The 16,238-nt window shown below is 37.4% G+C and overlaps 1 protein-coding gene across 1 annotated transcript in view; it reads right to left on the bottom strand.

The window, feature by feature from the left end:
• Window positions 1–16,238, bottom strand: part of Hmcn1 (hemicentin 1) — a 439,469-nt gene that overhangs the window by 159,442 nt on the left and 263,789 nt on the right. The window contains exons 30-36 of the mRNA XM_027417405.2: window positions 15,876–16,030; window positions 8,492–8,770; window positions 7,703–7,984; window positions 6,722–6,830; window positions 5,411–5,580; window positions 3,955–4,109; window positions 413–536 (exon numbers count right to left, since the gene is read on the bottom strand). Coding sequence (XP_027273206.1) covers window positions 413–536; window positions 3,955–4,109; window positions 5,411–5,580; window positions 6,722–6,830; window positions 7,703–7,984; window positions 8,492–8,770; window positions 15,876–16,030 — 1,274 coding nt within the window. The remainder of the gene's footprint in view (window positions 1–412; window positions 537–3,954; window positions 4,110–5,410; window positions 5,581–6,721; window positions 6,831–7,702; window positions 7,985–8,491; window positions 8,771–15,875; window positions 16,031–16,238) is intronic.

The following is a 16,238-nucleotide window of genomic DNA, read 5'->3' as shown; positions in this document are numbered from 1 at the left end:
CTAATCAACAAGTACCAGGCCAGGTGAGAGACCCTATCTCAAAAATCAGGGCAGTTTAGGCAAATGTCAAAAGTGGATACATAAAAGCCACATTCAATAGGCTTAGCATATGCAAATGTGTTTAACAATGAATAATAATATTCAAGTCAGAAGGGAGTAGGAGGACATGGGAAGAGTTGGAGGTGGGAGAGGGAGGGGGTATATTGATGTGAATAGAAGACTTATATATTAAATTCTCAAAAAAGTCAAAATACTTTAAAAAAACACACAATGTGGATGGCACAGCAGAAATGATACTGGAAGTTGACCTGCGGCCTACATATGTGTGCTGACACATATGTGTGCATCCCTATGCATGCACTCTCACACATGCATGCACACATACAAGAGAAAGCCATGAAGATACTCTTACCGTGCACATGCAGTTGAGTGTGCTGTTGGGCTTCTCCAGCTGCATTGGTAGCCACACATGTGTATCTGCCAGCATCTTCCAAAAGAGTCTTGGCAATCTGTAGAACTCTACCAGAAGACTGTATCTAATTGGGAACAGAAAGCATGGCAGTCTTTTGTTTGGATTGAAAAACATTTGCTGAGATAGAAAAGTTCGTTTAAGTGCACAATGTTTAATTGTAGTTTTATATCTTAGTTAACTCAATATTTGAGAGCCAGATCACTTCATTATGCATTAGAAAATAGGTTAATTTGTTTTAAAAAATGTATTCTTAATGCATTTGAAGACACAAAATAAAATAACTTAAGGCTGGCCTGCTGGTATAGCCATAAAATCCCATTGAATAAAAGACTTTCACACTGGACCATAAAGCATGTGATGAAAATTTAAACTCTTTGGGAAAAAAAAAACATGACCACATTTATGTAACACTTCATAAATGGTTTTAAGGCAACAATCTTTTTTGATGAAATTGTCATAGGAGCCAGAAAAACTGTAAAATTTATAAAATATGAATAATAGGAATGCCGATAAATTCTTGCTTTCTCCTTATTCCTCTCTCAAACTCATTGCAACCAGGCCTCTGCCACTTTAAAGGTGGTGAATCAGAGGTCATTATTTAACACTGATTATTCCAAAGTCACCAGTCATCCAGTCACATTGTCTAGCAGTCTCTGCAGTTAAGTACATAGTCTCTCTTACCACACACGGAATTGGGTGTCCTGACTTCTTGATGGTCTGTCCTCACAGGACATTAAAGAGAGAATATTCCTCAGCCTTCACTCCCAGGCTCTCCTAGGACATTATGTTACACAACCTGCTTCCTTTTTCTGCTGCACAAACAGGAAACTTAACTCTCTGGAGTTTACATCCAATCCCATGACTTGGGTGAAAAACCCTAAGCACATGCCTGAATTTACAGCATCAGCCCCTGCTGGTCTCCTGAGCTCTACACTCATAGTCCCAGGACAGGTTAACACATGAACTATTCAGAACTAAGTTCGTAAATTACTCCCTCATATTCCTAAAACTGACTTGTCGTTGCTTTTTCCCAGTCTTGCTTAATGGCACCCACGATTTTTCCAGTCATTGGGGTTTTGGCGCCCACTTTGACTTCTATTAATTATACCACAGCCATGTGTCTCAGAGCCCCTGTTTTCCACTTCTACCACCACTGTGGGATTGTGATGGTTTCTTAACTGATGTTCCAGTGTCTCCAACCTCCCCAGTTGTTAATCTATCTTACACACTGTTGCCAGAACAGTTTATTTAAGATGGAAACTTGACCCTTTCCCCAGTCTCCTTTCAAACCTCATTCATGGCTCCCCACTTTGCCCAGGAGGAAATCTGAACTCAGCATAGCCCTCCAGGCTTACCACATTCTGACCCCATATGATCTCTCCATGGTCTCAAGTGAATTCCCAGTTAACCTATTTTCCAGTCAAGCTGCACTAAACATGCTAAGCAACGTATCCATGCATTTATTTCCATCCCTATAATTCTGCACCTGGCTTTTAATGTCACAACTTCTTGACACTCTACACTAGTGTCTTCTCTCATCTTACCATTTTCTTCTTTACTCTTTGAGTTAACTTATTTGTGCCCAAACTTTGAAATATAAACAGTGTGCCAATAGTTCTTGCCATATCATTTTGTTGATCTCCACGGCCATTTGCATTACCCTACTGACATGTTCACCATTTCTACCAGTGTGTCTCCAACTGATGTGAACTCCAGAAGCCTGAAATTAAAATCACAGACTTTCCCAATGCTCTTCTGGAGTGTCCCATATCACTGGTGGTCAGTGTCATCTATGTAATTATGTAGTTTAAAGTCTCAAGGGTTTCTCTTACTTTCATAGCCCTCATCTTTAATGAGACCAACTGTCTTTCAATCTACAATGACTTGACTATTGCACCAAAATATCCTCTTTGCTCTAACAAGCATATAGTACCAAATTTCTACCTCTGTCTCCCAGAGAACTGCACATTGGTTCTAACTGTTTTTACATAAATACTCTTGGCCTACCATCTTAATTTTTCAGAAAGGATACAAGTAACTTCAGTCATGTACCATATAGTAGCTATTTAGCCAATGGTGGACGGTATAGATGGTGAGACTTATTCTCTAGTCCAGTTGTACCCCAGGCTATGCCATCTAGGTTTGTGGAAGAGTAGTACAAATTTTATACAATGATGAAAGTGCTGAATTATGAATGCCTCTCTGGCTGAGTATCCTCATTGTAAAGTAGTATATAACTATATTAAAATTACAAACCTGGTCATGCCACTCCTGTCTTCAAACTCTCCCTCCCCCCCAATTGCTTTTGTAAATATAAAATAATTAATATTGTATAAGTGCTTATTACTGCCTCTCCACTTCTGTATTCCACCAACCCCTCTGCCTTTCCTATCTTCCTCAGGCCACTGCCTTGCTTTCATCCCTAAGATGCTCTCCTACACGTTTGCCTGTACACACTCCCAGCAGCACTCATTCTTTTTCCACTTGATCCTTTGTGTTCTTCAGAACTCTGCTCAAAGGCTTTCCTTAGATATTCTCCACCTCTCTATAAACCCTCATTAGTATACTCACTAAATTCTAAATTATGTTTGTGTGACCAACTCATAAATCTCTCTTTCAAAGGTAAGCAATCCTTTATCTGCCCTGTATTTGAGGTTGGGTTACTGAGTTTTTCTTTCATACAGAGGTGTGAAGTCAGTTATACCAGACGTGGAGTAGAATTGATACCAAAGAGATATCTGTATCATTTCTATTAGGGAAAGGAGTCAAGACGTATCTGATATTGAAAACTTATAAGTGAAAGTCAAGATATCATTTAATTAACTTGATCCTACTAGAAAACTACATTAATTATGTATTTTCTTAATGGTACCGGAGATTGAAACCAAGGCCTTGTGCATGCTATGCAATCACCTTATCACGAAGGTGCATCTCTAGCCCTTTCTGTATGCTGCTATTTTGATACAGGAATTCAGTAACTTGCTTAGATTAGGCTCAGACTTGCTGTGTAGCCATGGTAGGCCTTAACTACAACCCGCCTGCCTCAACTTCCCAAATAGCTGAGTACACTAGCCTGTACCACCAAGTTTGGCTGTTTATGATTTTTAAGTGCATCAGATAGGTTATCTGAGTTAGAAATCTGTCATCTATTCATCTGTTTACCTAGTTTCTAATTCTTTAAATATTCACTAAAACATAATTAAATGCCAGATGGCACAGTCAGCATATGAGACAGAAACAATTGTTTGTCATTCATAAGATATCAATTTTTGAAGGCATAAATCAAAACAGCAACTCCAATACTAAAAGCTATATCAGCAGGGTTTTTAAAAATCCCATTAAGAAATGAAGGAAGACATATTTTAACAAAATCTCTGCCAAATCCATTCTATGGGAAAATCTATAGTTAAGAAATAATGAGACAAAAGAATTAGCAAGGCCTGCATGGCTGTCTTCATTTGAACTCAGTGTCTTATACTCACTCTGAGGTTTCCTTGGGCAGTGTTCACTGGCTGTTCATCCTTCAGCCATGTAATGGACGGGTTTGGAATGCCATTGGCTATGCATTGCAAGGTGACTGGCTTGTTTCTCACCACAGTCTTCTCTGGAAGGTCTGAGGACTTGATTGTTGGAGGAACTAGATTAGAAGAAGGGAGGGCCAGAATGAAAACCACAACCAATGATGTCATAGACCTAAGAGTATGTGGGAGAAACCCATGTCTAAATGGGAAGCACAAAAGGACTCCAGTTTTGTATAAAGAAAACTCTGGAGCATAAAGTCGGGGTACTGTGAGGGGGTAGATCCGAGGAGGTGGAAGGAGGAATGGGTGTGTGCATGATCAAGTTATATTATATGCATGTATGAAATTCTCAAAGGATTAATAAAACATGTTAAAATATGTTTAAGGGATGTGAAACTTTAAAATTAGAAAAATGAATATATTTCATAAACAATGAAACAACTTCGTCTTCTGTTTATGATTTTTAGTCATTTTAGATAATACTCATTCTTAGTTTTGAGTCTTTAATTATTTGGATAGCCAAAATGTCCATGTAGTTACTACAACCTAACAGGTATGTTTGGCTAAAACCCATTGACTTCTTTTCCCAATTGATAATTACCATCCATTTCTCTAGAATGACTTCATTAAATTAGTGCCAGATTCATGCAGTATTTATGTATAGGACTTTGTTCCTAGTAAGGCTGACTGACTGGGGTCATAAGGTGATTGAAGCTGGGCTTGCCAGATTCTCTCTCAAGAATCTGAGATTCAAACTGTGGAATAGATTTGTCTGTATTCCATCATGGGACATGGAAAAACAAAATTTAAAAGAGACTCCACAGAGACAGGGGGAAGAATGGAGTTGATATACACAGGTTCTGTTCCTATGCACTCCAAATGGCTCGTCAGTTTCTGGTTCCAGTCCCTTGCTTCTCAAGTTCTTCTGGCAAGTGGGACACATAATGCCCTGGCAGTGATTTGCTCTTGTCATTAGATTCATGGTCATAACTTTATTGTGCCAGTTCTGTGAATGCACTTATGTTCCTGGATTCCAAAATTATACCCTAAGTCTTGCTTCTAGAAAACGCTGTCCAGAATCACTCCTGTTTGGATCAAATCCTTAAAGGTTGACATAACCCATTCACTTGGAAGATTTTGCCTTCCTCTTCTATCACAGTCTAGTTCTCTCTTCGCCGTCTGACACCATGTAGAATACACTTTCTAACACTTAATTATCGCCTGATCTTATTCACATGATACTTTGGGTGTATCTCTGCATCAGAAAATAATTTAAATCTGTTATTATTTAACTATCATCACCCTTTTCTCACTACTTTATACAACTCAAGATTTCGCTCTGCTCCTATCTGAATTAGACAATGAATAAAGCCAGAATAGTTTAAAACACAGTGCGCCCATGCCTTCCTTGACATACCATGAACTGTCACTTCAAACTCCTTCTTGTTGTCTCCTGCAATGTTTGTTGCCACACACTGGTAAAGACCTGTGTCTGACACTTGAGCCTGAGCAACAACCAGTTTGCGTCCATTCAGCAAGATCTTGAATCCATCTCTTTCATCAATTAACTGACCACCTTTTAGCCACCTGTTGAGAAAGGCAAAAATAAATATAGATACATATTACAAATGAGCAATTTCCTAGAGGTTAGTTGTGTATTATATTTATTCTCTACTATGCATTCACCTAAATTCCTAATTAATCACTCTGTGAAACAGGATGTAGAAGAGAAGTAAAAAGGAAACATGGTCTCTCAGAGAGGTTGGGATACAGCTGGAACTCGAGAACTCTGTAATGAGTTCATTATCCTTCTAAAAGTTTAGGTTACAGAAAGGGAAAAATGATATTATTCACTGTAGTATTTAAATAATATTGACCAACAAAATGCAAATGTTTGCAAATCAAATATTGAAACCAGAATTTTATAATATTGTGGGTTATCACTTTATAATGTGTGAACTGTAGTCAGCCAACCATTCTTTTGCATGCCTCATACCATTTTGGAAATGAGAATTTTATATTCAATAATGCTTTGAGAATCTAGGAAGTAAACCAACCAGACAAGACTGTAAGCATGCTAACCTCCCATATTTCTGTTATTTTTTATTTAATAGTCTTTTATTTAATACACATGTCAGTGCCTCAGGGAGATCTAATATTGATAGCATATAATAACCTATATCTTCTGGCTAAAAATATAATTTTGAAGACAATACAAAAAATTTTCTCCAGACCATACTCTGGGAATCTCAGGTAGGGACTTGGCCAGTGTCCATGGACCTGGCCAGTATTAATAAAGCTTGATTCAATGCTGGGTGGTGGTGACACATGCCTTTAATCCCAGCACTCAGGAGGCAGAGGCAGACAGATCTCTGTGAGTTTGAGGCCAGCCTCGTCTACAAGAGCTAGTTCCATGATAGCCTCCAAAGCCACAGAGAAACCCATCTTGAAAAACATAAATAAATAAATAAATAAATAAATAAATAAATAAATAAATAAATGTTTGATTCAAATTTGGCTCAAAAAAAAGAGATTTTCTCCAGTTGTGCCAGTATGTCTCCTTTTTGAGAACCAAATGCCAGTCACCTTGTATATAGACTATATCTTTTCAAAGAGGAATATAATTTATGTGTTGACACTCCTCAATGTCAAAATACTTCAGGACAACTCCAAAACACTTATATTAAAAAGTGAGAGAGGTATTTAGAAGACATACCAAAACGCTTACATGATAGTTGGTGGGGGAGAGCCTGTCACCTGGCAATCTAGCTCCAGTAAGTTATTTGCCATCACAATGAAGTAAGATGTTTCATCTCCTCCTTCCACAGCTGGCGGCACTAGAAAGAAGAAAAAAAGGCAGAGGTAGCAGGCAAACAAATGTTTACAGGAATGAATCCACCCTGACATCTGAGTAGTATCTTAAAATATGTTTTTCAAAGGAGTTTAATACTCAAGGGGATTTGAAATTATAAATGCATTACACAATAAGTATTTGCATGATGAATGTATTCCTGTCACCAGGAATTTTCTCTGATACACATTATGGTCCCATAGATGCTATGTTAGTGTAAAGTTTACCCATGTTTTATATTGTTTGTTTACATAGTAACACCCATTTTGGAATCTCTGGCTGATCTCTTTGGAAGGTTACCTTGCTCAGCCTAGATATAGGGGAGGGCCTTGGTCCTGCCTCAAAGTGAAAACAAAGAGATATATTTAGCTAGCAATATATTAATAGCTCTCTAGAAGATTCATTTGAAAAACTTTTCTTCGTTTATTTCCAATATAATTTCCTCATGGGTTTTTGAGGGCACATGGAAATTTTAGTATTTATATATTAAAATTACAAATGCTAAAAAAGGGATCTTCTGGCTGCGATTACAGGGTCTCAAGGGGGCAAGGTCCAAAGAGTATGATCTGTGGTCTGACACAGTGCCTATGACAGAAGAACACCTTGTGACCCGCTGCACCCAGAAGTTGATACAGTTATGAAAATTCCCTTGCACGAACAACGCATATTCATCAAAATCTTTGGAAGGGTTATATGAGATTTAGATTGCAGGACTCTATTGAGAAACCCACCACTTGAACAGACTTGAAAAGCCAACTGCACCTGAATTGAGACTGCCTTATCACTACATGACCTAAGACATGTTCAACAGTCCAGTGCTGCAAATCTGACAATCCAGGCAGTGCCATCCTTACTTACCTAAGACATCAACTTCATATTTGATCTCCCTTTCTCCTGCCACACTGGTAGCCACACATATGTATTGTCCCCGGTCAACTTCTAGGGCACTCAAGATTTCAAGTGTCTTCCCGCCAGCTTCTATGCGGATGTTGTCACTGGCTTTCACAGGCACACCATCTTTTAACCAAGTGAGAACTGGAGGAGGGTTGCCAGCAGCTTTACATTCCAGTATCAATGACTGACCGATAACAACTTGCTTATTTGAAGGAGTGGCCAAGTCACCTTCAATTATTGGAGGAACTAAGAAGAAAAACAATGGTAATATTTCAGGTAGTTCTTTTCCCAGTCATAAAAAAAAAAAACTTAAGTAACTAAAAGGGATATTTTTTTCTCATATGCTTTGACTAAAGGAACTTCTTACATGCCTGTTTCCCTCCAAGCTGGTGAGGGAAGAATTTCTTGGTTCAATAGATCTATAACTAATCCAATTATTCTGAGGTGAAATGGACTGTTAGGCTAACAAAATCAAAGATCAGAGACTGATCTTAATACTAACCATTGCTTTACCTTATTGCTAAAAGCCAAATTGTTGAAATGCTCCAAGTTCCAAGGTGGGAGAGTTGGTTAAAGGAATGCACTAAGTTTGCTAACCTTAGCTTTTGTAAATATTTTTCCAAATTATGACAAACTCTCCCAATTCTTATCTGTATTCAATGGAAAAAACTTCCCACGAAGACTTCATGAGTGAGTAAGGTCGATGTCAATGTACTAGAAAGGCATTCAGGAAAGAGATCTATATATCCTTACCATAGATGTCAACACGGAATGATTTTTCAGCCGTTCCAGCAATGTTGGATACATGGCATGTATATGTTGCTGAATCAGAGACCTGTGCTCTTGGAATGTGAAGAAATTGTCCTTTATCAATATAAAGTGCTTGTGAGCTGGATATGACTACCTGGCCATCTTTATACCAGGTAATGGTTGGCACTGGAAGCCCCCGGGTCTCACATTCCAGTTTAAGTATGCTGTTGAGCAACGCTGATATTTCTGTGGTAACATTCCCTCCTTTAATACTAGGTGGAACTACAAAAGATTTCAAAACAAACACAAGTTTAGCATTTGCATTGTGCTGTAAATGCGGTGGTAGCTAAAATTCTTAGTTTAACATAAATGCATATTAATGATAGGAAGTCTGTATCCTCTACAGATGTTTACTTCCCTCTCTGGTCCACACAGTCTCTATACCCTTCCTGTCCAGTTCCAATTTTCAGTAAAACAGTCAAGTCACAGCTTCAGTTTCAAAAGCTCATGGGGTAGACCATATTGGAGTAACCAAGCGAGTTAGCTTCAACAAACAAAGGAATCCAAACCAAAGTCTCAATTAAAGTAGGCTCGTTTAGTTCAAATGTCAATGTCAAAGGAACAAAAGTGTCAGACTTGGTACAATCTCATGCTCTCCTCTCCCAAAATACAGAAGCACATCTGAGTGCTTCTCAGACCAGCTACTGGCAACAGCTGTGGAGTTCGTTCTTTCTTGCTTGTATTAGCTTGTATTAGCTTTTAGCTTCCAGGAGCCCATTCATTCAGCTGTACATATCTAATCAGCTATAGGGATAGTCTCCACTACTCCACTACTTCATGCCTGGCCTCTCAGGCCACTGAGGACTGGACTTTTGGAAAAACACTAAGTTGCTCAATCTCAGCTACATATTTTTAACATGATTCTTGCAAGGTCACAGTACAATTGCAACAATTTGAAAGAAATCAAATGGCATATTTCTGCAGTTGAGTGTCTTAGCACAATTTTAATAAATTTTCATGCTTTAGCGAAGGATATTCTGTAGAATTTTCTTCTTGTGGTTAACCTAGATCTCTGGGTGTTGAGAGAGAAAACAGTGAGGTGTGTTGTTCGTCTCGTCACATACTACTACAGGGAACTGATGTGAGCATGACTTGGATACCTGGCTAAGGGCAGTGTTTTCCAAGTTTCTGTACTAGGAAGATGCCCCTTTCCCCACCGGTGTTTTAGTTTCCTGGCAAGGAATTAACTTCATAATTTATTTGGAATTCTATCTGGGAGACATTATCTCTCCTACCCACTTTATATATCTAATACACTTATTCCTATCATTATGAAGTCTTAAAAATTGGTGTTATACTTGGGGATATAACCAATACCACATTAAGTTAGCCAGTTCAGACCACGGGAGCTCTCTTAGTTAGCTCCTTTGATATACCCACTTCATCTTATTTTATTTTTACACTTCCTTAATAAAGTATCCTACTATACACTCCATGTTCATCTTATGTAATCCTGCACATATCTAGAGTTAACTATTTCTCCAAGGAACCATGGATTCTTTTAGTGGAAAAGGAGATTAGTTAGAAAATAAGATGCTGGTGCTAATAGAATCTTCACATTTTCTGGTAATCTTCCTGAGAATTGGTTCAGAGTAACAGACACAACCCAAATCATGGCCTGTGATATTTTGGGGTGAATTTGATAGTGGAATCATTTTCCTATAAGTACTTTAAAGTAAATGAACTAGCCAACTTTTAAACAAGTCGGGGAATGAATGCTGAGTTAAGACTGCTAAATGTTTGGTTGGAATACAGTCAAACTCATTCATTTATGTATTGGCCATGGCTGCTCTCACTGAATAGTAATGAAGTAGTTGCAGATAGCTACTCATGTGGTGTGCTGATTGCTTCGATTGCTGCTCAGTGTATCATAAATTTAATGACATACTTGTATTTTGCTAGAATTTCAAGTGCCATGTTTAATTTTGTTCCCAGTGCATGTTCTGCATGACAAAACAAGAAGAGTGGAGTGGCACAGTGTAATGTTTCGCTTGCTATACAATCAATGGGCAGAGCATTACATATTCTGTGATGGTACCACAGCTCTGAAAGCATAAATATCAACAGTCTAAGCATGCACTCCAATATTCCTATTTCAAAGAAAGGCAAAAAGTTTGAAATATTAGAATACGTAAAATGGGATGGTTCAGCTTAACAATTTCTTTACAAAAATCAAAAACATAAAAAAGGAGACTAAAACAAAGGAAGTTTCTAAGTAGTTCACTAGCAAAGAAGGTCATTTTTCAATGGTGACATAATTTAATTAACTATGAGTGTAGCAGCTGCAGAAATATAACCAGAGAAAAATCAGTTTGTCGATGATTGCCAGCTCTTCAGTGAGAATAACTCAGGAGCTGATGACTCTGGGGGCACTATGAATAGTCAGTTTTAAAGGGCAACTTAGTCTCTCAAATACTCTTGCCTTTGACACTCTTCACAGATGTTACCAATCCTAAACTATTTGGGCTTATCTTCTAAGTCAGTGCAAAGTTTAACAAACCTGAAGAATTGGTCCCTAAGAACAATCTGGGCAGAACAAATGCTGACAAAAAAATGTCCTTAGTGAAGTCCAACCAACACTAGCTGAAGTGGAATTTGCTAAGATTTGTCACAACTGATGAAGATAAAAAATATGTGAAGTAAGAAAAGAATTAATGAAGTATTCAGAGCTCGAAGATGTGATGTTTAAACATCTGTGTTTTGTGACTGTTACTTCTCAGCAAGTGTCTTATGCAGAATGGTTGTATGTTAATGATCTCCTAGTGCCAATGGTGTGTTTCATTTGTTGTTACTGATACGAACATCACGAGTCCCATGACCACTTCTGAGAATCAGTTGGTAAAGTTTTATGTTCATTTAGTGAGTCCAGGGTTGACACTGAATTTTTTTTCTGAATAAAGAGTCATGCTCAAGATCTGTTATTAAATATTGAAGAGTTTGGGGAATTTGCTTTTGCTTCAAATGGTGCTTTCAGTTTAAAATTACAACACAAGACATTAAATATGCAAATTAGTATAGCAATTTGATTCTTTCAAGCTCACATGGTGTAAGGCTGCTTAACACATTTCTCAGGCTGTGAAAAGTTCAAACCAAAAGTGAGACCTTTATTCACCCACAAATTTTTATTTTATCTCCTGAGCCCAAACAATCATTCTACCAATGTTTGATATAAATGTGTAAGTTTCCATATTCAAGATATTCCATTTATCCTGGCAACAGAATCTCCCATATAGTTTTCAATTAGAATTGAGTAATTGCCTATTTGTTATGACATATTAAAAAGCAAATAATAAAAGAAGAATGTGAAAGAATAATTCAAATGCTTTCCTAGAAATGACTATACTCAGTAAAAGCATGTTAAAAGTTAACAGATATATTAAGCAGAACCTATCTAAGAGAAACACATCTTTAAAAGGACAACAGATAAAATCTCATTACCAATCACCAATAGTAACATATGAATGTTTGTCATCAATTTGGATGACAGGGAAAAAATAGGCCTATTAAATAATTTTGTGCCCATCTCCCCAACCCCCTCCTCCCCAAAGAGAATTTTGTCTGTCTTGAACTTGTGCAGACTTTGTGCTTGCTCTCACAACTGCTGTGCAACTGCTCTATTCTGTCCCCAAAGCACGATTTCTAGAAGTTATTCACCACCTGTGGCTTTTACTATCTTCCCACCCTCTCTTCAGGGAGGATCTCTGAGTCTTATGGGGAGGAATGTGATATATACACCTCATTTAGTGATGAGCACTCCACAGTTTGTATTTCCTGTATGTTGACCTGTTGAAGGTCCCTCTATGAATTGTCACCTACTGTAAGAAGCTTCTCCGAAGAGGGTAGACAGATGTATTTATCTATGGATATAGCATGTTTTAATACTATGTCTGTTTAGCAGAAGACTAATAGGCATGGGGATGGATTATATTGATTAGTGTAAGCCTTATATCCAAACAGAAAGTGATTGGTTACTCCCATGATGGTTGTGCCACTGTTGCATAGTGGGTATATCTTGTCAGGCCAGTTGTTAATGAAGCTGGCCGGGTTCACAACTGAGTGACATTGATAATTACTTTTCTCCTCTGGTGTGGGGCACCAGAACACCTTCCAGCATCATAAAAGATAGGTAGTAGGGATAAAGCCTCCAGGTCAGTACCAGGTTGATTCATTCATGTTCTATGAATCAAGTATGAGGTGCCTTCAGCAATATGGTCTTACCACCAGGTTTTGGAGAGTATCCAAGAGCATTAGCAATAGCCTGTAATGTTTGGGGTTCTATGATAACCCACTGGCCAACAACTCAAAAAGAAGTAACCCATTCTTCTAAGTAGGATTTTTATTTGCTAGCATGTGGTGTTTAGTTGGGTATTGTCTCCTCATTATAGGATAACTCCATTTAAACTCTTTAAATATATATATATATATATATATATATATATATATATGCATAATCATATTTAGAAAGCTACTACATTAGTATTTTCTATATGAATTTCCCTCCAGTCTTTTTGTTTATTCAGATGCAATGTTCATGTTTATAGCTATTATTTTTCATCCTCATATGATGATATGAGAGTGTAAATGAAGAAAACAGTCTGCCTACACATTATTCACAGTTACCTAGAGTATACCATTTGTGATTTTTCCATTTTTTGACAGTCACATTTTCACAAATTAAATAAAGTCAACATAAGGCTACCCACTTGAAGGCATAGGACAGTTTGCTAGGAAGAAAGTGTATGGTTTCCCAAATTAGAATACTAAGAGCTTCTCAATACCACAATGCCTTTCAATCAGACTATTCCACAAACCCTCTCTTCAGGGTGCCCGAGGGCATCACACAAAGTGAACATGAGGATCTGATGTGAATAAATTCAAGCCCCACAGAAATAGAAGTATTATTGAAGTTCCAAGCTGTATTCACAACAGATCCTGGCAACAATACAACAGCCTGGGAAGGCACTATGCTTGTTGTTTCAATGGCTGGCTCTGGTAGGACAGCAATGGTGGTAATAACTCTTTTGTTTAACTTGGCATCTATATAGCTAATCTTTCAGTGATGGCACTTAATATAGAGACATGTCTTTTCATGACTGATTTCCCCAGTAGGCTTCCAATTATACACATAAATGATCTAAAAAAGATACTAAAATTTGAAATAGACACCTTATTTTAAAAGTCTGATTTTAAATGGAATTATTAAGTATAATCAAGCTAAATTGGAGCTAGGTGTGGTGGCAAACACCTATAATCTCAACACTGAGTAATCAGAGGCAGGAGTATTACCATGAGTTTCAGGCAAACTTGGCCTAAGAGTGAAAGCCTGTGAGAAACAAAGAAAGAGAAAGAAGAAAGTGAGCTAGATCCTATATATATATTTTAAATTTTAAAGCAATGAAGAAAAACATATATTAAACCCCCACTAAAAGCCAAACAAAACTTTCCTAGCATTTTACCTTCAGAGTAACACTGTTATATGAACACTATTACTAATTTAAGAAAACAGAAAATCTGAGGGGCAAGGAAATCCATATGAAGTCACAAAGCTGGTAAATGGCAGAGCTTGGGGTCCAAACACAAGTTCATCTGTCTCCAAAGTCCACATCCTAATTAATGACTGAAACTGCTACTCAACAAAAATGTAACTTAAACCAAATGTAATTTTTAAGTCTCTAAAGGCTGCATTGAAAGTATGCAAAGAAATTAAGGAGGTAAATTCTAAGAATACGTTTTACTTAGTCCAATATATCCAAAATATAAGTTAAGAATAAATCATAAAATTATTAACTAGCTATCACATATAAAGTTTTCATACCACCATTAGTGTCTGGAATACATTTTTTTTATCCTTCCAGTGTCTCTCAGACTGGACTAACTTCTCACTAACACATATGACTACTGGCTACTATCGTTTACTACCAGACCCTTCAATCATTTGGACAATATGTCTTTAGAGCTGTCTATAGCATACAATAAAGTGGAGGTGTGTAAAATAGAAGTCTGTTGTTATGGAATTTAGAATCCCTAGCAATACATTTCTAACAAGCAAAAGCTTTTAATTAAGCAAATACAAGACTGTGATAAGTGATATTAAGAAAACAAATCAGTTCAATATAATAAAGCCTAATTGACTGCTTTGGATTGGGAAGATCCTGTTCAGAGGCAATACTGAAGTTTATGAATCTCTCCTTGAGTACTATACACTCTGTAAAAAGGGTGACAATAGTGCAGTGAGTAGAGCTTGGCTAAGAACCACTAACATAGAGTTCTATTCTTTTCTACTGTGTAAATTGTTGTGTCTACGGTATAATATTCATGTGTCTACTTAATGACTCCCCCATTCATAAAAAATGACTTTGAGAGTCACCTTCACTGGTGGTTGAAATTCTTAGTGAAAATGGGGCTTGCATAATTTGGTCCTTTAGATGAGAATGGCCCTGATAGGCTCAATATTTGATGACTTGGTCCTCAGTTTGGGGAACTGTTTGGAAAGGATTAGGAGGTGTGGCCTTTTTAGAGGAGTGTCACTGAGAGAAGGTTTTGAAGTTTCAAAGGCCCATGCTATTCCCAGTTTGCCGTCTCTGCTCCAGTGCCATTACCTCCTGCCTGCTGCCGTGAACCCTGCCATGATGGTCATGGACTCTGACCTTCAGTAACTATGAGCCCCAAATTCAACAGTTTCTTTTATGAGTTGCCTCAATCATGGTGTTTTGTCACAGCCATGGAGAAGTAACTAAGACACATTATTTCCGGTAGAGATTCAGTGGAAAAAAAATAGAACAACATATGGCATTAAAAACATAACCACATGGTCAGGATGAAAACCAAGATGGAATAAAAATATAACAATTGAATTGCTGGCATACTAGATGTTTTGGTGTGTTTTGTACATTTATACACTTAATTCTTCTTAGGCATTTTTTTTATATTTATACTAATCAATTAGGGAATGCCTTATCATATCAAAACTACTACAGCCAGCACTCGGGAGGCAGAGGCAGGTAGATCTCTGTGAGTTTGAGGCCAGCCTGGTCTACAGAGCGAGTGCCAGGAGAGTCTCCAAAGCTATACAGAGAAACCCTGTCTTGAAAAACCAAAAAAAAAAAAAACCTACTACATAATCTGAATAAATCCACAGATAAGGATAAATTGCGTTTAAAAACTGAATGCATTGCTATAGACTGAAACTTAAAGGTAAACTCCTTCTCTTTATTTGAATAGCATTCCAAAGTATTCAATATGGAAGGAAAGAACCATACAATAAATATTAGAGTAAATTTTAGCTTTCAGTTTACAATGGTAATACCATGAGAAAAGTCGCACCTACCATAGACAGTCAGTTTTATATCCTTGGCTTGCTTGCCTGCTGCATTAGATACTGTACATTGGTAGCGCCCCTTGTCACTTCTCCTCGCAGTCCTCAGATGTAAATTCTGTCCTCTGTCTGAAAGTTCAATGTTGGGATCTCCCAAAAATAAAGGCCTAGAAAAAATTATTTCATAGGTCCATTTTAATTTCCCCATGTTTCCTGTCTTATTAATTACAATAAATTACATGGTATGAGATAAAAATTATGAGACAAAATTGGTTATAAGAATACACTGTGATTAGTGCTCCAATTCCAAAGACTGAAAGTGTTAAGCCACATTACTAAAGGAATTGGATAACTACTGCTTTGAGATGAAAACCT

Source organism: Cricetulus griseus, chromosome 5, assembly GCF_003668045.3.
Source record: "Cricetulus griseus strain 17A/GY chromosome 5, alternate assembly CriGri-PICRH-1.0, whole genome shotgun sequence".
In the NCBI taxonomy this organism is placed as follows: Eukaryota; Metazoa; Chordata; class Mammalia; order Rodentia; family Cricetidae; genus Cricetulus; species Cricetulus griseus.
Note: the sequence above shows the minus strand (reverse complement) of the source record. Positions and strands in the feature narration are given on the sequence as shown.